This window comes from Silene latifolia, chromosome 11, assembly GCF_048544455.1.
Source record: "Silene latifolia isolate original U9 population chromosome 11, ASM4854445v1, whole genome shotgun sequence".
NCBI classification, from domain to species: Eukaryota; Viridiplantae; Streptophyta; class Magnoliopsida; order Caryophyllales; family Caryophyllaceae; genus Silene; species Silene latifolia.
The window spans coordinates 54,386,293-54,408,063 of NC_133536.1; the positions used below are offsets into that span (position 1 = coordinate 54,386,293).

Genomic DNA, 21,771 nt, shown 5'->3' on the forward strand with positions numbered 1-21,771 from the left:
GAAATAGTTCTGGAAAGAATAATATTATGAGACGAAAAGAAGATGAAATAGAAAAACATTCACTTAAAGGGGTAAAAGATGACTATTGGGGTGAAGACGAATATGATCATAAACTTTTTAACCAAGAACATCTTTATGAGAGAGAGTCTGATGACGAAGGCCCTTTATCTTTAAGTGATGACGACGAGAATCTTGAAGTTCTTCAAAGATGTGAGTGGCCTATGTATAACCATGAAACACCATTTGGTTTGGTACAAATTGAGTTAGGACAATTATTTGACAAAGTCGAGGTGCTAAGAAAAGCACTAATCTACTACAGCTGCCAAACCCACAAGGCATGGAAATACTGTCATAATGAACCAAAGAGGGTTCTTGTGAAGTGTAAATCTTAACCTAAATGCAATTGGAAGCTAAGTGCTAGGTACACCAATGAGTATGGATGTTTACAGGTACGATTTTTCAAAGACATTCATACTTGCGCGCCAACAAAGATTAATAAAAGGGCTAATGCTAACTTTTTTGCTGAAGAGTACCAAGAAAAACTTCTTAAACATCCTACATGGAAACTGGAATTATTTGTAAGGGATGTAGAAAAGACATATGGGGTGAAGATTAGTAGGTGGCAAGCTTCTAGTGCAAAAAAAAAATGCTTTATCTTCGTGTGCAAAGGTAGTGGAGAAACAATATGACTCCCTTAGAGATTATATGTATGAATTAAGAAGATCCAATCAAGGGACTAGTGTGTTTTTAGTCTTGAAGCCTCACGTATCAAGACCAATTCCTCAATTTCATATGTTTTATGTCAGTTTTCTTGCTCTAAAAAAAGGATTCTTGAATGGTTCCAGAAGAGTACTTGGTTTAGACGGTGCTTTTCTTAAAGGCTATTGTAAGGGTGAGTTGCTTTGTGCCACGGCGAGGGATGCCAATAACCAAATGTTCCCTGTGGCGTGGGCTGTTGTAGAGTCTGAGTCTAAAGAGAGTTGGTCTTGGTTTCTTGAACATCTCATAAATGATCTTGAAATGAAAGCCGGTAATGAATGGACTTTGCTATCAGATAAGCAAAAGGTACATATACATTGAGCTTTTTTTGTTTTTAAATAGTTTCTTTCTGCGAGTTATTTTTGTATTTTGCGCTTTAATATTAACATAAAAAATTAATTTATACATGAATAAAAACAGGGTTTGCTGCCTGCAATTGCTAAATTGTTACCCGATGCAGAGCATAGGTTATGTGCAATCGTTCTTCATAGTAAATAGCCATAAAATTTTATTAGAACAAATAAAAATATACTTATAGTCCAAACAATCATAAGCAGTACATTTGCAGAATGCAATACCTGAATACCTTAGTTGTCTCTTTGAGCAGTACGAGTTTCAAAACATTGCGATCGTTTATTCCGCCAAAACCTTCTTGATTGGAAAAACTCAAGAGTATCAAGATAAACAGGTAGCGTGTGGAAAGAGACATTACAATCGGCTTCACTATGAATGGTGATAGATAAGGACGAGTCTAGTTCGCCATTCAATTTGAACTTTCTCAAACTTGGAGCATCAATCAAAACATCGCACAACCGCAAAGCAATCATTGAAGCGAATATGCTTTTTTCCGAGTACTTGATAGTATGATACTCGTCAGCTTGTGACAGCCCCAAAACACCAAATTCTCTAACGAGGTGAGTTTAGGTCGTAGTTCAGCAAAAGTCTCGTATGTGATATCAACAGTAGCGATGTTTATAAACCTCAAATTTCTCAACGAACCACCTTTTGATGTAATCGGCCAAGGGCTAGCACGATTAGAATGCTTGGGTATGTAACAAAACACCTTAAGACTAGAAGTTTTGAGAATGACTTTCCCATCTGTAGGTAAAGTTTCAGATATGTCGCGCAACTCCAGCTTACTAGTACTTGTTTATACAACAAATCTGTACCACCAATCTAATAGTGCTTATCAGTATAGAAACTCAGATAAATCACAAATAATAACCAACCAATCAATCAGATCTTAAAAGGACAATCATACTCCCCCTATTAAGCTAAGCTACATACCAAATTTATTAACTTAAATCCTATTAATCTCTTATGCATCAATACAGGAGAGAGAGATAAGATCTTACCTGGAATTCATTAAGCTCCACAAGATAAATCTGAGCCGGACAGATAAATAATCTATCGTTCTTTCTCCACCGTACCAGTTTGGGCAACATAAATCGGCTCAATTCATGTTTTTCGGATAAGCAAATAGTTTTTTTTTTTTTTTTTGATTTCAACTCAAACCAGCAAGATAAAGACACAAATTTGAGAATGATAAAGAAATTTAATAGTGCAACCGATTGACGGAATGAGATTTTGAGCGTTGAGGTTGGTGGAATTAATTGGATTATTTTGGAGGTAAGTAAAGAGGAGTGGCATTGGGATTTGCAGGTAAGAGGAAAAGACAAGTCAAAGACGTAAGAAAAATAAGAATTGGGTAGTATTGAAATCATATGTATTTGATAGTAGGATACATTACACAAATACTAGATGTGAGATATTGACGAGATATTGAATTTATCGCGAGATTTTGGTTGGAGATGGAGAGGGTTTGACTTCACCTAGTATGAAAGTTAAGGGAGTGAAATACTACAAAACAAAGTTAAGGGGGTGAATTTCACTAGTAAGCAAAGTAGAGGGGGTTATCTACCACTTTCGCCGTATTAAAATTACCAAGATCAACTGAACTATCTAATTAAAATTAACCCCCTTAACTGAATAACACTTGTAACATTAAAACTGAATAACACTTTTTTTTTTTTTTTTTTTTTTTTTTTTTTTTTTTTTTTTTTTTTGACAGCTGTAAAATAAGAGTTTTACATACGCAAAGCTTGTTTAGCCAAACCATGCGCTATACTATTTAGACTCCTAGGAATAAAACTTAGACTCAAGCAATGAAAGAAACTGAATCGATCACGAACATCCTCCAGGATACCGGCAATCAGGTGATCTTCCTTGTCGATTCCCGCTACTTGATTGATCAACTGTAAACTGAATAACACTTGTAACATTAAAACGCCAAACCAATAGAAGAAACACGAAAACAACTCATTTGCCTCTTACAAATTTCAATTGTTCCTTCTTATAATATGTTCCCAAAACCCAATACACACATGTTTTTATTTTACTTCCTTTATATAAAATACTAACAATGATTAGTGGTAAACTAACATATAAGCATGGTTTTTACTTCCTTTATATAAAATACTAACAATGATTAGTGGTAAACTAACATATAAGCATGGTTTTTGTGAGACAGGGATACTAGCAAATTTAAACTTGCTGCTGTCGTTAATCAATGCGACACTATTAAAATACGGGATGCTATAAAATTTACACGCAATTAGAATTTCGTAATTGGTATTTGCATATGAAAATTAAATTTAACGGATTACCTAAATACAATGATAAAAGACTCAAATTTTCATTCATTGTATTGCTGCTACCCACAAATCCTCTTTTCATGGCACCGCTAAGTTGTACACATATTAAAGATGAGAAATAATTAAACGAATCACGCAAACAATTTATGGCCAACATAGAATTAATAGCCTTATTAGTACGGAGTATCAAAACAATTGATGATTCCTAAAAGTAATTAATAATGTACATGTTCAGGCATGCAATTTTTTTTTTAAATACTCATGCTCTAGGAATAATACATCCATACCACAGCTAAATTGATTCCCACGTATACGAGACTTTTGAATTTTTGCGACTAATAAGATCTCAATAGATAATTATAGAGTATAACGGAAACATACCTCAAGTAACAGGATCTGATATAAACCTCTTGATTATCAGATTTTTAATAATATGTAAAGTATGAACAAATAATATGTGACTTATTAACAAAATGTAAAGTATGAACAAATAATATGTGACTTATTAACAAATACAGTGTTGTGAAATAAAGACAAGAGAAGAATTGTAGAGAGAAGGTAGAGAGAATATGGAGAGAGATAGAACAGTATATTATTCCATTATGAGGGGTATATATACACATACAATGAGGGTAAAGTTTCCATAATATAATATACACTGGACATCCATATAATATTATACTACGTATAATATTTCATAACAAAGTCACTATTGACGGGACCCAAGGAATATTATGAGAAATGGAGTTATTACGAAAAGTTTCATCATCGAACAGATTCAGAATGATAGGCTACAACAGCCAGCTTCAAGGCTACAGCAGCCTGCTTCAAGGCTACTAGACAGGCCATAAATCACTGAATAAACATGTTCCTTAGGCTACGAAACATGCATTGCACATGGATTTTACGAGCGATATCTAGTTATCTACAATGAAGAATCAATACAACCAGATGCCTTGGGACCAAATTACCAAAGTACTCCCGAATAATGTTGAGAAGATTTTTTCTCAAGGATATCAAAAAGATGTGGGTGTAGTGCTCAAAGTTAGCCGTAAAATCTGTCATTTGAGCATTAGGAATGAAGTAAATATCAACCAAGTAAAAATCTCCACATACAAGTTTCCTCGATTCCGAATTGATCAAGGAGTGTGTAATAAATAATCTATTGACAGAGAAGTACTACAAGGTATTCCGGTACTCCCAACGACAGAATGGAGACTAACCTGTGAGTGACTGAAAGTTCAAGTTTGTAAATAAGACGCTGTAACTTCTTGTTGCAATGCGTTTTGACAATGACGGGCAAGATGATGCTAAAAATATCAGAGTTTAAAGTTAATTGGAACTATGCTCTTCAATACTCCCTCGTTGTCTCCCCAAACCAAGCTTATATTGACAAGCCAAAATTAACGCCTAAATGTTCTACTATTATCACAACAAACCTGCCTCAACAAGGTTTCTCCTTCTCAGAGTCTCGTCTAATAGCTTGAAAGTCTTTTTCACAAGTTTTTGGTCAAGCGCAGTCGTTCTGTAGATCTTGAAGACCCGATCAACACGATCAGGAGCAGTGCATTGGTAATAAAGCTCTTCAAATTTCTTCTTCACAAACCTGAAAGCAGAGAGAATTCAGTTTCCAGCAACAAATTTCATTCAACGATTTTGTTTAAACATGAGAAAATAAGTAAGCAAAGATCAACATGGTTTGGGATCGGTTAACATGAATCATCATTCGAATCCCTTTAGGCTTGAATCCACCAATACGGTCAAGGGTAAATAAACAAAGTAAAAGAAAATAGAATAAAGATGGACGAAACAAGTGGCATTCTAAAAAATAAAGCAAAGTAAGAAAAATGTGAAAACCGAAATTAAAGCGGCAAAATAGGTTTGTAAAATAATACTAGGATTTAAGGAAATAATTGTTCTTTAAGCAAGCACAAGATTGCCTAAAATTTGTGTTCCAATTACTGATTCAATTCAGTGTACACAGAAATCAACAACGAGCTCAAAGCATTAAGGAACCGGTGGAAGATTTGTGCATTGTCTATTTCACCACATGACTGTCTACTTGACTACTTATGATCCATCAAAAAACTATTGGAAATAGTAGTAGTACCTCCTCCATCCCAATTATATCATACCCATTTCCTTTTGGGTTGTCCCAAAATAATTCTCCCCTTTAAGCACAATAGTGAACATCCCATATTGACTCATTAGCTATGTAAGCCCTAATAATATTCTATCCAACTTATACTGTCCTCATTTCCTTTTAGTAAACAGCAATCATGTTATTTCATCAACTTTTTTATAAATACAAAAGTCAAATAGCGACAAATATATAAATGGGATGGATAGATTAGTTCCTAAACTTGTTTAGACTTTAGATATTTATTCTCTTCAATGTAGAAGGCTTTCATATGACTTTTTCACACAATTCTCAGTCCTTCCCCCTCACATGTGAGTATGTAACCCTATTCATCCACACAAGCAAATGAAAACCTCCATCATTTGACAAATCATCAGATATTTTAATCACCCCAGTCTTATATCCGATAATGAATTTTTTTAGCAAAGTGGGCTAGATGTTACCACTTCTGCGCCCAGCTAGAAGTTGAGAGACCACTTCAAAGATCCAAGTGAGCTCCATCCCAAGAACAATTATGGAGAAGTAAATCCTCGAACTGAGAGTTATTATTTCTCTCCAATGTAGGGTATTTCGAAAGGTTCTTAGCAACATCAAAGGGATAAAGACCAACACAAGGAATCGAAAAGGGTATGCAAGTAAAAAAGCACATTAACAGAGGACAATAAAGCTAAACAAAACATATGAGGACAAATTGCATACTCATAGGCATGTTCAGTCTCTTGTTTTCCAGATAAAACTTGTTGGTAATCCTTGAACCATTCACACGAGTCGAGTGGAACCTGCAAATTAGATAAAGCATGAGTTCCAGGTAATGATAACCGCTCATATAGGGTGAATGAGTTCACTGGTCTTACCTTATGAATCTTCTGCTCAAATATATCAAATTTGTTCAGAAACAGCATGATAGATGCTCTCTGCATCAAAGGAAAGGGGATCAAAACAATTATATATTCATCATACAAAACAATTAAAACAGATGAAAGAGCTGATAAGAAAATAAATGAGTGGATGAAAACCTCAAAGCAGGGTTGTTTAAGGACCCACTCAAAGAGCTCTTTAGTCTCCATCATTCGGTTTTTGTTTTCGCTCTCATATAGCATTTGGTCATACCTGGACAATATCAGAACATTTCATAGTGTAAGAAATTTAAGGGTAACCTCTTGTTAAAACTTGGACGGATGACCTATGTTGCTCGGACTCGGTTAGAAGTATCCGACACGGGTGCGTGTCCAAGTGTCGGATTCGTTCATATTATGGATAAAAAATCTTGTTTTTTTGGTCTAAAATGAAGTGTCCGAGTGTCCTAACTCCTACCCATGCCCGAGTGTCGAGTGTCCGACACGGGTACGCGAGGTAATCTTGAAGAGTCTGAGCAACATAGTGGATGACTTGTCAGGAACATTGAGCATCTCATTTAGGCCATCTTTAAGCTAGCCAACACCTAATCCTATGACCCTAAAATCAAAAACAATCAAGACAAGAGGCTCCACAGGCATGGAGTTTTTTTGGAGTTTGACCTTATGGATCTTAGCCATGACGTGTGCGTCATGTGCATGATGTACGAGAAATCGTGAGTATGACAAACATTTACTTCTTTATTATCATGTGGTTTAAACCATTCTTCTACAATGACTAGGTGTGGAGAAGGTGGATGAATTCATTCTGATTTTTTCTTCATGAAAGTGTCAGGGGATTGTGCAAGAGAAGAAAGGGAAATTGCTTCAGTAGTGCACAATGCTGAACACAACCACTTGCATTTGAATGAAACGAAATTCTGGACTATGTAATGTCCTAAGATTATTTTGAGAGGGTAGTATGTTTAGCCTCCTTTAGGTCAAAGTCAGGTGGTGCTTTCAAGGGTCTCTCAGTTACCTTTCGGCAAATGGATCGGCCCTATTACATTACATAAGAATGTTATGTTTCAAACTTGCAACAATGGCTGCCCAGATTAAGCTAAGAGGACAAAAAGAGATCTGGAGACTTCTTAGTTTAAGTCATGGTCTAATGACGGAACTAGGCTAGGTTCTGGTTTAATCCTGTTGAAGACCAATGTTCACATTCATAGAAAACAAAGTATAACCTACACAGTTTATTGATGATGATATTAGACATAAATATATAAATTGGACATTCATGGTTCATAAAAAAAAAAAAAAAAAACAAAGCAACATAGGGGTTCATGAGGTCTGTCAGGGGCAATAAGAATGATATTTAGCACAGAAAGAGGGTAGGGAAACCTTTGATAACATTTAAACAAAGGGGGGAAGAAACAAGAGACTCCTTCAAAATAAGTACATCTTCCATCGGTTTCAACTTTTAGCTCCACAGTCAATGATATATGATCTGAATAAACACACTTACACATTTATTTAACCATCTCTGAAGACTTGAAACTCGTAAAGACACAAACAAAAAATAAGGCTCGTTAAATTTACTTGTAAAACATACTGCCATCTAAGATAGAAGCAAATATGCAAGCTGATAATGTACGAAACAAAAGGTCTGTGCTATATTTAGAGCCCAGATACCATGAAAGAGACAGGTTCTTAGCTGAGATTAAAGGTAACCTTTATGAACTTAAAGAAGGTATCAATATCTCTCATGTCCATTGTTCACATATTATGAGTTTCTTCCCCGGATTAACTGAGTTGCTTTGGAGCTCAGGAGCGCATGGGGGAAACTATTTACTTGCTTCATCGCATGATATCCCTCATGAAGCACTGTTTAGATAGAAGAAACCATGTCTACTCGTAATTTAATTGAGTGGCTTTTGAAGCTAGTTGGAGAAACTATATACTGATATGTATCTTCCCCTTTCTCTAATATATGTGAGGAGTATTTTATTGAAAGGGGAAGGTTGATAAAACTTGGAGGGAGTATGTGTTTCATCATATGAGAACCTCTTGTACAAGACTATTTGGGTAGAAGAATCTATCTATAACATGGAAATATAGTGAAAAACCATAACGTATGTTTAAAATTGTTTCTAGGTTTACATTTCGAAGATATATGACATTTCCACAACAGGATCATAATTAATCAATCATTCACTAGCGAATCCTCTCCATTTCCTCGAAAGAAATGGAGGTCTATTTTCCCATTCAAAGCTCCACATTTAATTATTGATCATGGGACTAAAAAAATTTCTTGTAAAAAAAGAAGCAACTGTTTTCACTCCTCATTTTATCCGATTCATAAAAACAATTGTAGGACCCTCATATTACTACTACAAGTCTCCAATAATATGCTGACTGTTGAACGAGGAAATGAACCTGTGAACCTCTATTTCTTTTGAGGAAATGGAGAGGATCCATTCCCCTTGCCACTTGCTCAACTAAGCACTTGTGCAAGACTTTATGTTGCAATTTGAAAGAGTTGGGAAAGTAACATTTTAGGTGTAATCGTATGTGATTAACTATTTCTCGTAAAGTGAATTTCTATACCCTAAGAGGTTTTAGTCAAATCCATTTCATTTTATGGTCTCATACTGTCACTTGTCAAGTAACGAAAAAAGCTAGATTTAAGAGGCGAGTTTGGGTGAAAAGTAATATGCGCTGTAATAAACAATTTCTAGTTTTGAACCTATACCGGAAAAGAGAGATGAACATTATAACAAGATAATACCATAATATTATCATTAGTCACTACCATAAAAATTTGCATGACAAATGAGAAAATTATCTTACTCGCTTATAGCTGCACAGAATATTACAGCTGTAACACCTTCAAACAGATGGATCCATTTCCTTCGCTCATTTCTTTGGCCTCCAACATCAAAAAGTCTATATACTTCACCACTCTTTTTATTCTCACCAACAGGGCTGTGAATGTGAAACATAGAGATAAGAAATCAGGGTATATGCCACAATAATTGACGTAAAAGCATACAGATTATAAGTTTATAATAGAAACGTTTTCAGTAGCGCTAAATATACACCTGAACTGGATTTCCACAACACCTGTTGTGCGTACTCTAGCATAAAGAACATCCTCCTGCAGAAAAAGAATATCATAACAGGCATACGCTGAGTATATTGTAACTGATGATTCATCATGGTAAGGACAGAAGTCACAAAAGAGATTATGCAGATAAACAAACTTTACAAAATGTTCCACAATACGAAGCAATGTTCTATAGCTCTATCCTGAGTTTTTTCGTCGCACTACCCTAATACTTAGGTGGCTTTGTGAGGAACTGCCACTGCCTACAGTTTTTTTATTTATCAAACACTACATAATGTTTAACATTTGTGTGACACAAGTACACAGCCATTATTCCGTCAAAAAAGTCAGAGTTGTGTCTTTGACCGTTAATCATGTGAGTCTTACATCAACATGATTCCCATTTCTAATAACACCCCTACTCACCTCTTTAAAACAAAAAATATCTTCTTACCAAATCCCTTTCACTATCTTAATTAAGTGATTAGGGATTCTAAATATTTCCCTTTCTTCCTTCCTCATTGGGAAGAACAATTATTTTACTTGGGAACATTATCATAAAGGCATTTTGACGGCATCTTTTGATCGACTTCCTCTAAGTATGTAAATAATCTATTTTTATTTTTGTTACATAAAACCCAATTATTTATCACCGATTTGTTTCCTTCAATTTCTAATACCCTAATTCAATTCTTTGTTATTGTGCATGTAATAGAAGTAGTTCGTTTATTAAATCTTGTTGTATCTTTTTTATTTCATTAACTAGCTTAGGACTCGTGCAAAATTGCACGAGCATATATAAATAATATATATAATTACTTTTTAGAAATTTATATTGATATCATTATATTATATTAGTTTCAAAGTATAACTATAATAAACAATCAATATTATTATTTACATGGGAATTTTGTACTAAAAAATTGACCTCCGTGTTATAGCATATTGGTGATTTTAATTGTAAGCCAATTCTATCTATCGTATATAGAAGTCTTAAAATGTTCATTTTTACAATTTTAAAAATCGAGAAAATAGTAAAATAAAAGGTACAATTTAGATCTAAGTCAAACAATCATATATTGCTACTCATGATTACTCACTACAAATTTTAAAAGTTATATGTATTTTATTCCACTAATTAGACTGGTAGATGAGCATAAACTTGGTGGTATTACTCATCAATTTTTTCTTCGCCTTTACTTGATTAACAGGTTAACTTTACAGGACATAACTACTTCATAAAAGACAAATTTTGATAAACTAAGTTTTAAAAAAAATAATTGTCAAATAATTCAACAATTCGTTTCCTCAACGCCTCTAATAATTCTTAAGCAATTGACTTCAATGAATTAGAGGTATGTCTTGTGGTACTATTTTTCAATTGAAATCACAAAATAGGTTGATTTTGAAAAATATGAAATTGTTCCCTTTTTTGAAAGTTTTATGCTCTCTGTTCAAATTAGGGACAATGAAATTATGAAACTGAATAGTACATAAGCATAAATTTGATGGTACATAAGCAAAACATGTCGGTGCTATAAAAATGATTGTTGCATAATTTTTTTTACGCCTCATATGTTCAAATTAGGGAAAACGAAATTATGAAACTGAATAGTACACGTTTATACCCAAATAATTCTGCCAAATCAAAAAGATACTAAGGCGTAAAATGTTAAAATTGTATGGAAAAAAGTTGGAATAATTAATAAATATATAGTTAAGATAAGATTATAAGAGGTATAGAATGACTCGATTTATTTTATAAAAAACTGACGGAGTTGGAATTACAAATACGAAAGAGAACGCCGGGAATATGGGTATGTGGAAAAACCAGGGTTAAGAGATATGACCCATTTAATTTATTTTATTTTCCTCTAAATTTGGTATGTGTAGTTGGAGGGAAAAAAACATTGGGTGGTTTCTGTTTTATTATTTAGTATAGATAGATAGATTCACAAAATTAGAAAAGGACTAATGAGAAAATAGAGGCAGGGGAGCGTTAACAAAATTAGGGAAGTGTTTGATTTGTAGGGTTAAAGAGTTATGTTTAATGTGGGATTGTAAAGAGTTAGGCAGGAAAAAAAATGTTTAGGGGTTTCTGTTTTATTATATTGTATAGATAGATAATTTGTTAGTAAATATTTGGGTATTTTCTCTATGAGTAGTATCTGGTTTGGTTTAAACCCAAACCCAATTAGTATCTGTGTCCGTGCGTGGTATGCTTGGTTTGAGGCTTAGGTGTGTAAATGGGTTGTTGCATCACTTGCATCTACTATTTTCTATTTAATTTGCTAAACAATGGGTAAGGATGGGGAAGAAAGAAAAGTAGGGAAGAAAATGATGGACAACACCAACATCAGAGCCTTAATCCCAAAATGACTTGGGGTCGGCTGACATGAATCATCGTTTAGAACTGTCTATGGGTGAACGCACACCTCAAAATACGAATAGAAAAGGGAAAATGAAAAACAAAAGGAAGAGCGGAAATGTAATGCAAAGTCAAGGTAAACTTACGGGTTTTAAAATCGGATTCCGGATTTCTTTTATAAAAACTTAAAATTTAAATCGAGAGAAAAAATTAGAACGCTTTTGAAAACCGAAATAGAATTAAGGATCCGGAATGCCTTAAAAGTAAACCAGGTAAAATATATAAGAAAGTGGTTGGTAAAAAAGTGTAATAAAGGAGAGAAGAACAAATAATTAAATTTGTAAATTAAATAAAAAAACACTAAATATGTCAAAACACATCAAATACTAAAAATCCACATGTATCCTTTCCCTCCATTATGCCCTCTTCGTCACCATACTCTCCTCAAGCCCCAGAAATATCATATCGTGCTCTCATCGTGCTCTGACACTCTCAACCATGTCTGTCTCTGTCTTCCTCTACCTCTAGGGACCTTTTCTGTTCTCCAAGTCTCCCTCTACCTCTAGGGACCTTTTCTGTTCTCCAAGTCTCCCGCCTCCTTACTGGTGCGTCTATAAGTCTCCTTCTCACATGGCCAAACCATCTTAGTCGGTTTTCCATCATCTTATCCTCTATTGGCGCCACTTTTACCTTTTCCCTAATCACCTCATTCCTTAATCGATCTTTCCTTGTATGTCCGTACATCCACCTCAGCATACGCATCTCCGCCACACTCATCTTTTGAATGTGACAATGTTTCACGGCCAACACTCGGAACCGTAAAGTAAGGCATGCCTAATTGTCGTGCGATAAAATTTTCCCTTTAATCTTTGGGGCATATCTTTATCGCATAAAAACCCTAAAGCACTCTTCCATTTCAACCATCCCGCTTTAATTCTGTGAGCCACATCTCCGTCTAACTCCCCATCTTTTAGAATAATAGATCCTAGATATCGGAAGAAATCTGACCCCTCAACAACATTCCCATCGAAAATAATACTTCCCGCCTATGTCGATCTCAACCCCGCCACTTTGCCACTTTAGTGAACTGACACCTCAAATACTCAGTCTTACTCCTGCTCAGCCTAAACCCACGAGTCTCTAAAGTCTGCCTCCACAATTCCAACTTTCTCTCCACCCCCTCTTTTGTCTCATCAATCAACACAATATCATCAGCAAACATCATACACCAAGGGATGTCGTCCTGAATATCCTTTGTCAACTCATCCATAACTATAGCAAAGAGAAAAGGACTAAGTGCGGAACCTTGATGCACCCCGATGGTAATGGGAAATTCTTCCGTTCTCCCAACATTAGTGCGAACACTTGTACTAGCCCCCTCATACATGTCCTTTATGAGTTCAATATATTTTCGAGAGACACCCTTTCTCGCTAAAGCCCACCAAAGTACTTTTCTTGGTACCCTATCATATGCCTTTTCCAAGTCAATAAACACCATATGCAAGTCCTTCTTCTTGTCCCGATGGTGTTCCATCAACTGTCTCATGATAAAAATCGCATCCATAGTCGATCTCCCGGGCATAAATCCAAATTGGTTATCCGAGATGTCTACACATCTCTTAAGCCTTTGCTCGATTATCCGCTCCCATAACTTCATCGTATGACTCATAAGTTTAATTCCTCGATAATTAAAACACTCTTGAATATCACCTTTGTTCTTGTACAAAGGGACAAGAGTGCTTCTCCTCCAAGTTGATGGCATCTTGTTGTTCCTCCAAATCTTGTTGAAGAGCATGGTTACCCATTCGATCCCTTTCTCCCCGAAGCACCTCCAAACTTCTATGGGTATACCATCTGGTCCCTCTGCTTTCTTTGACCCCATCTTCCTTAACGCCTTTCTAACTTCACTCTTTTGTATTCTACGCACAAATTCCCGATTAACCATGCTTGGTGTTACTTCAACATCCCCAAAACCTTGTTCCTGATGTCCATTGGAACTCCATCTAGCCTTTATTTCGTTATCCTGAACCAGAACCTTGTCGTCCATATCTTTCACACACCTAACTCTCCCAATATCTCTCGTCCTTCGGTCTCTTATGCGAGCCAGTTTATAGATATCCTTCTCTCCTTCTCTCGTGTCCAACCTTGCATCCACTTCTTGGTTAACTTTTACCCTCGCATCCCGTACTGCCTTTTTAGCGGCTCATCTAGCCTCCTTGTACTTTTCAAAATTCTCATCACTCATGCATTTCCCCAAAACCTTATAGCATTCACGTTTTGTCTTTATCGCTTGTCTCACCTCATCGTTCCACCAAGATGTGTCCTTACTTATGGTCTATTCCCTTTAGATTCCCCTAACACCTCCCTCGCCAAATCCTTTACAACATGCTCCAGTTTATCCCACGTTGCATCAATATCTTTCTCCTTGCAATCCGACCAAATATCGCTACTTCCAACCTTATCCAAAAACGCTTGTTGGTTTTCCCCTTGTAGCTTCCACCACTTGATTCGTGCCTCACCGATTATCTTTCTCTTCCTCAAGTCTCTCTTACCCCGAAAATCAAGCACCACTAGTCTCTGTTGTGTTGGAGCACTTTCCCCGGGTATGACCTTGCAATCGGTGTACTCTTTCCTCCACACATTCCTTACCAAAAGGAAGTCAATTTGACTAGCATTTCCTCCACTCCTATAAGTCACCAAATGAGAATGTCTTTTCTCGAACCAAGTGTTCATTACACCCAAGTCATATGCCAAAGCAAAATCTAATATGTCACTTCCTGCTTCATTTCTCTCCCTCATTTCTCTCCCTGAACCCAAAACCCTCATGAATGCTCTCGAAGCCAGCTCGACTAGTACCCACATGCCCATTGAGGTCACCACCAATGATCAATTTCTCTCTAATAGGGACTCGTTCTACAACCTCTTCCAGATCTTCCCAGAAGGCTCGTCGAAAGGAAGCATCCAAACCTACTTGAGGTGCGTAAGCACTTATAACAGTCACCACCTCATCTCCGACTACAAGCTTAATGCTCATAATCCTATCACTCTTTCTTGATACTTCTACCACATCATCGATGTAATCTTTATCAATGACAATACCCACTCCATTACGACTTTTGTCTTTACCCGTGTACCAAAGCTTATAACCCCAAGGCGCTATCACCCTTGCTTTATCTCCGACCCACTTTGTTTCTTGTAAACACATTATATGCACTCGCCTCCTTTTCATAACCTCTCCTACCTCAGCTAATCTCCCTGTCAAAGAGCCAACATTCCAAGTACCAAAACGTAACCTACTACCCTTCCTAAAGCCATGTCCTGATTTCTTTACCCGCTCTTGACCATGCTTCCTAGATCCAAACCTATTTGACACCACACCCATACTTCGAGGTGGCGCGCCGCTTTTGGGCGACGACCTAACAACCCTTACATATTTTTCACTACACCCGGGTCTAGAAGATGTAGCGCACCCTTGCCTATTTGACACCACCCCCAGATGTAAAGATGGCGCGTCGCTTCCGGGCGACGACCTAGCAACCCTCACATACTTTTCACTACACCCGGGTCTAAGAAGTGCAGCGCGTCGCTTCTGAGGAGACGCCCCAACGATGTTAAGAAAATGATGGAATCAGGGCTAATATCAAACTCACATGATTAAGCTTGGTTAACAACACAAGTCTGACTTTTTTGACGGAGTTTGTTAAATGGTAGTGTGTCACGCACGCGGCTAAATACCAGGTACTTCCCTAACATTAGGTGCAGAACTTTAGGTAGTTCCTCACAAAGTGGGGTGTGACAAAAAAAAACTCTTATATCAAACATGTCGGACAATCTGAAAAAACTTAACTACAGGAGGAAAGACAAGTCTTATTTAGGTGCAACTATACAAAAGTTCCAAAGTTGTCAGCTTGAGAGTCGGGAAGAAGACGACAAAATGAAAATACCCAGACTAGAACAAGTTTAATCTGAATATAACATCACGGTGTTTCCATACCTTAATGGCCACCGCCTATAGTAGGTGTTCCATACCTTAAAGGTCACCGCCTATAGTGGGGTAAAGGAACAAAGAGGCTGGTTACGGACAGACCACAGTAAAAAAAAAATGTGCTGACAACCTACCTCATAAGATAATAAGTGCAACCAACTTTGTGAAACATCTTCGTTTTGGAAAAGGATATACACATTTTTGTGAGGAGTTTTGCTGTTTTCTACTCACTCCCTTGAAATCCAAGTATCCTAGAAATTCAAAATCTCTCTCACAAAAAAGGTGGTCCCATAGTGTTTGGATTTGAAGGAAGGAGTATAAGAAAGGTGAAAATTTGTTCTCACTTAAACGGAAAAAACCGAGAGTAATCCTTACCAACATAGAAAAAATGGGAGAAGTAAATAGCCTTAATTAGGTTAAGTTGTCATTTAGCAACAACATAATCAACTATGAGAGCTTGAAGAGATAGCATGATCCAACGGTTACAGGAACACCTCAGAAACAAGTTTCTTCCTAGAAATAAACCAACAAATAGGACACTAGGAAGGGTGATGTCAGAGTCTCGCACACCTTAGTAGGGACATAATTGACATCAGAAAGTCTTCTTAGATGTTCCATAAAATAATGTGTGCAGTCTGGGAGTTGGAGTTTACTACCATGGGAATAAGTCTCCTGCACATAACACAAATTACACTGAGTAATGCTACCTGTGCAAACTATCAAACCCAGTAAAGGTGTAAAGCTATAAACATAACTGCATTTAGAAGCACAATTTGAAAAGACCAAGGGCAACTAAATTCTACAACCTGAATAGCTGGATCTTTCCATAATTTTTCTATTTCTTGAGCAAGTTCTTTTGTAAGTCGTGGATAGTCAGACCTGCCACCGATTTCAGACATCATGTCTCCAATTTCCTGACAGGAAAGCAGGCAATTAGAAAATTCACGACGAAAATGAATGTCCATGCCTTCAAAATCAAAGGGAGGGAAATTGTCCTTAAAAGTTCATACATTATTTTGGCAAACAGATTCAGGCAAGCAGCAAGGAGGAATTGTGCAAAAATTAACCAGAAAATTCAGGCTAACCTTGCTGTCAGCAGATAAAGTATACTTTGAGGACTCAGTTTCGTTCTGAGCCAATTCCTTAGAACCATCAATCAACAGCTGTCAGAAAACACATGATCCAGATTAGAAAAATGAAACAATGCAGTAAGACGAATAGTGTTAAAACAAGATAGTATGAACAGTTTCCACATGAAAAAAGGAAACCACCGACACACCCTTTCAAGTATTGCATACTTTTATTGTCTGAAAAACGTTGGCATGAATAACAGATGTGTAGCTCTTCAGTTCCGCTTCATCAAATCCCATCTGAAATAGAAGTTTAATCTGCATAACGAACCCAGAACAGTAAGACTTCAGAGTTATGTGGACGCAGTAATTAGTCTGCACGAAAGCATTGAAATGTCCACTTGCCTGTTTGAATATTGTTGACTTTCCAGACTCTCCGGAGCCTTCAAAAGCAGCAGCACAGCATTAGTGACAGAGACCAGGCAAATGTCAGAATTAGAGATGACACCACAACAACTTGAACTTTAACGTCTTTTGATTTTTGTTTGATTTGGAATTATATGGAGGCTAAGGAACAAAATACATTTCCTTGTTTGGTTCACATAAAGGGTTGGAGGGAAATGAAGGGATCCATTACCCCACCTCTAAGACAAATCAAAATCCCTCCAACATAAGAAAGATTTGAAGGGAAGAACTTCAATAGTCCAATTCCCCTCTCCTCTCCTTCCTCCCTTGCCCTCACTTCCATCCCTTTCTCTTCCCCTTCCCTCTCTTCCACCCCTTACCCCTCCCTTTCCCTCCTGTTTAATATCTAAACAAAGGGGTAAGGTTGCAGACAAGCTCTTCTAAAGTTTATCAAGGAGTTGAATATGCTTGATTGAACTTTAAAAAGAAAAAAAAAATCTTAAATCAGTTCCGAATTTTGGAACCAAGATGAATTTTTTTTCTTGATTATATTCACTCCCTCCCTGACTCTTGTCATTGCATGGAGAAAAAATGAGAATAAAATGGATAAATAACGCACAAATAGTTTGCTGGCTCTCTACCGCTAGTGGACTTCAAAACCCATCAACCAGGCTTGACCATCAAGTCATATATTGACCTTTCTCATATTTACCACCATACAGCATTAACTAAGCATAGATTTTTACCATTAAGGTGAAAGTGAAGTAAAAAATATCTCAATAAAAATGACACCATTGAGATTTGGGGTTTTGTGAATTGACATAGTCATTAAGTCGAGAAAAAAACACATAGCAATAGAATCAAGGAGAGGAGGAGACCAAAACGAATTGGATTAAATGGTAGCAAGCGAAGGAATTGGAACGTTGAAATAAATAACCTCGGAGGAGCAGACTAAGGAGTCAGTGAGAATGGGATAGCCGACAACACTAAGGGATAATCATACAGCATTCGATAAAAATAAATTAATCCATTTTGCTAACCAAACAGGAAATTTGTTTCCTTCTAAATCCTTCATTGCCTATCCCTCCAAATCCACATGTCTAAACCACATCTTAAAAGCATATATAATAGGAGCTCGCAGGTGCTCTTCAAGGTGATCCACAATTATGGACAGCAAAAATTAGTGTCGTTTTTTCGCCCAGATTACATCCTTTTCTTAGTGCTCTCAAATCTCAATAGACAGAAGGCAAAGTTGTCGAATAAAAGATAAGTAATAAACGAGAATTGAGATCCTAGTATGCCATAATTCAACTAGTTCCCCAGAATTTGAAGTGGGGATATATTAGAATCATGTTATTGCTGTTGCAATAAGAGGGAGCAAAATGCAATGATTCAGCTGGAGGAGCTTGAGGCCGACTAATCTGCACCCTATAATTTAGCATCTAGTAACTACTCCCTATCAAGTCTGGGTCTACCACTACCAGTGGTAACTTGGATGCGGAATTGCAACATATTTAACAAAAAATGTAAGTGAAGTAGATAAAAGAGAGAGTACCGAGCAATAAGAGCTTGTGAATATGCTTATCAGCATTAGATTCTTGCTGAATCCGTCTATCAATTTCGGCAGCCTGGAAGTAATAAATGGAGCGGGTTAAGATTTCAAAACAATTCCAATTCCAATTCCAATTCCAATTCAAATTGCGAATAAAAGAAGAGCCGACCTGAGTATCATCGGCATCGGGTTTATGAGAATGTTGATACCTGCTGCATAGAACTCCCATCTTCCTCCTCCTCCTGCATCCAAACCAAACCAAACCAAACCAATATCTGTATTTGAATTGCAACAAAGTTGTTAAAAAGAGACAGAGATGGAGTTTGTTACTAATCAACTTACCTGTTTTAGAAAAACGAGTATGGTGGTGGGGGATGAATGATGATGGTGGCTAAGTTGGGCGTCCAAGCTCCTCTTACTTTCCACTCACCACTCACCACCCCCTTCCACTTTCATCTTTGACTCCATTTCTTCTACTTGTCTTTGTCGATTTTTTTTTTTTTTTTTTTTTGCAAATTTAACGAAAATAATTCAACCTTTGTCATCTTATCTTATATATATATATAAAACTGGGTTGAAAACGCATTTGTGGATCTTTTGCGTGTCAACTCAAAGATTAAATACAAGTATTAATTACAATTTGAACATTAAATATAAACATAATAAATCTTTGTATAAATCTCAAAGCAAAATATATTATAATTTAATAAATTTTATTATAAAATTAAATTAAATAATTATGGTGATTTGATACTAAATTTATTAAAAAATTATTTTGATATAAATTTTAAAACGTGAATAATTACGTTCATTGCGAAAAATGCTTCAAATTGAGTATAATTTTCATTATATTTTTTTTGGTGCGCATTTTCTTTATATTTATTGAAATATTTTTATTTGTAGAGAGATGATTAAAGTGAGTGTCTCATAATATTTTATGTTTACGTAAAAAGACATTTTGAGAAAGTTATAAAACTTAAATCATTAAATCCTAAGAAAAATATATTTAGAAGAGTAATTGTATTTCTTAAAAACATAACTTAAAAAAACTACTAAAAGATACTCCCTCCTATTCTCTATGTTTTTCCACAATTGTTTTTAGGTAGAATTTAGTGGGGTATGATATGTGGATGTAAATGAAAGTAAGAGAGAGAATATGGGGTCATAAGATATTGTAACCACAAAAGATAGACAAATAAGGAAAGTGGAAGATCTTAGTGAATTTGCGAAAGTGTGGATGCGACACGTGGCATATAGAAAAATTTATTTTTTAAAAAAATACATCATAAATATCAAAAGTATGTTCATACAAGTATACGATGTATGTCCAGATGCACCAAATTTTTCATAGGTAGTAAAATGACTAAGGGAGGAGTACGATATTGATAAGATGTGGATTATAATTCGAATAACTTTAGACGTCGAATTTAGTCAATTAATTAGCCAGTTCTATAAGATAGTAAATGGAGCATTATAGATTCAAATGGGCAATTTAGAACGAATGTGCTACATGTTCAAATATTCAATAAATGCCTCAACTTCCAACGAAATTTTTCATTGACCTCCTTCCTACATATGTAGCCATACACAAGTATAAATATTTAGAGGGGTGCTATAGACCTTCTCCCTCCAACCTTTTCTTCTACCTTCTTCCTTTCTCTCTCACAATTGATTAAATTTAGTATATATCGTGTGGGGTCAAAAAGCAAGTAGATGAAGCAAAAGAAATGATATTTTAATCGGTTGTGAGAGGAGAAGGTAGAAAAGAGAAGGTAGATATAAATTCTCAAATATTTATAACAAGTAGTTCTTTCATCTTAGTGTTAGAGTTCTTCTATCTTTTTCCTCCTCTCATATTTTAAAAAAATATTTGCCTAGATGTTAAGCTTTTAAAGTACATAACTAGTTTTGTGACCCGTGAGTTTCACGGAAAATTTTGTTTTTAGTATGATGTTTTTAGTGTTTCTAGTAATTGAGACTTTATAAAATATCAAATCACATAGTAAGATTACCTCATGAATAATTCATGATAAATCGTGTACTAAAAATATGGGCATTGACATGTTAACATAAAGATCAAAATCGATAAATTAAAGAGTGCTATTTTTTCAAAGGTAAAATGATGAAAAAAATCAACAAATACCAAAATAAAAAATACAGATGAAAAACAAAACTAAAAAACTATTACTCATTCACGTTGATGTCGTCAATCTTACACTTAGTTTTTAATATATAGTTCTTTAACCAATCCTAAGAAAAGTATGTTAACCTTTGAATAGGACAACACCATAAATCTTGGTAGACCATAAATGAGAACAAAACAAATACATACGATGAAGTTGAAAAATGTGATCAAAACTTCATACCAATGGAACTTGCACTAAAAAAGAAATAAATTAGTTAATAATCTGAAACCTTAATACATTTACCTTAATTGGAATAGAATCATAGGAAGATTAGTGACATATTTAGTTCTACTAACAATAGGGATGAAAAAAATTTTGGTTTATAAATTTTGCTTTCCAACAAAAATATATAAACAATTGAGGATGCGTTTATGACTTTTGAGCATCATTTTTTCATTATTATTATCAAATTTAATATAAGTATAGATATGAATCAAGCTAAGGTTCATGACTTTTGAGTTTTGAGCATCATTTTTTTCATTATTATGAAATTTAATAAAAACAAAATAAGGAGTAAGGAGAAATGGAATATATAAGGTTTGCTTGATTACTAATAATTATAATATTTTTTTTTTTTACAAAATATACTTTATACAAGAGTGGTTTAAGATATTATCGTTTGTAATTAAATATGACATATAGATTATGGTAGATAGTTTGGCTTGCCTTTTAATTAGATTTATAGATTTTTTTCATTATTATCAAATTTA

General features: G+C 35.5%; 1 protein-coding gene across 1 annotated transcript; it reads right to left on the bottom strand.

Annotated features, from left to right (window-relative positions):
• Window positions 1–4,477: 4,477 nt before the first annotated feature.
• Window positions 4,478–19,394, bottom strand: LOC141611654 (guanine nucleotide-binding protein alpha-1 subunit). The gene is made up of 14 exons (XM_074430239.1): window positions 19,218–19,394; window positions 19,045–19,117; window positions 18,879–18,951; window positions 17,324–17,361; window positions 17,147–17,236; window positions 16,934–17,011; window positions 16,655–16,762; window positions 16,419–16,520; window positions 9,491–9,546; window positions 9,240–9,374; window positions 6,570–6,663; window positions 6,408–6,467; window positions 6,253–6,332; window positions 4,478–5,019 (listed from the first exon to the last, which is right to left on the bottom strand). The coding sequence occupies exons 2-14, from the start codon at window positions 19,102–19,104 to the stop codon at window positions 4,842–4,844; spliced, it is 1,152 nt and encodes a 383-aa protein (XP_074286340.1). The 5' UTR covers window positions 19,105–19,117; window positions 19,218–19,394; the 3' UTR covers window positions 4,478–4,841.
• Window positions 19,395–21,771: the final 2,377 nt, after the last annotated feature.

Bases quoted from the DNA above. Each gene is read 5' to 3' on its own strand.
- LOC141611654 (XM_074430239.1), bottom strand. From the start codon at position 19,104: ATGGGAGTTCTATGCAGCAGGTATCAACATTCTCATAAACCCGATGCC. The intron at 17,012-17,146 runs GTATGCAATACT...GTTTTCTGACAG, and splicing joins ACGTTTTTCAGACAATAAAA to CTGTTGATTGATGGTTCTAA. The intron at 6,664-9,239 runs GTAAGATAATTT...GATATTGTCCAG, and splicing joins TTCTGTGCAGCTATAAGCGA to GTATGACCAAATGCTATATG.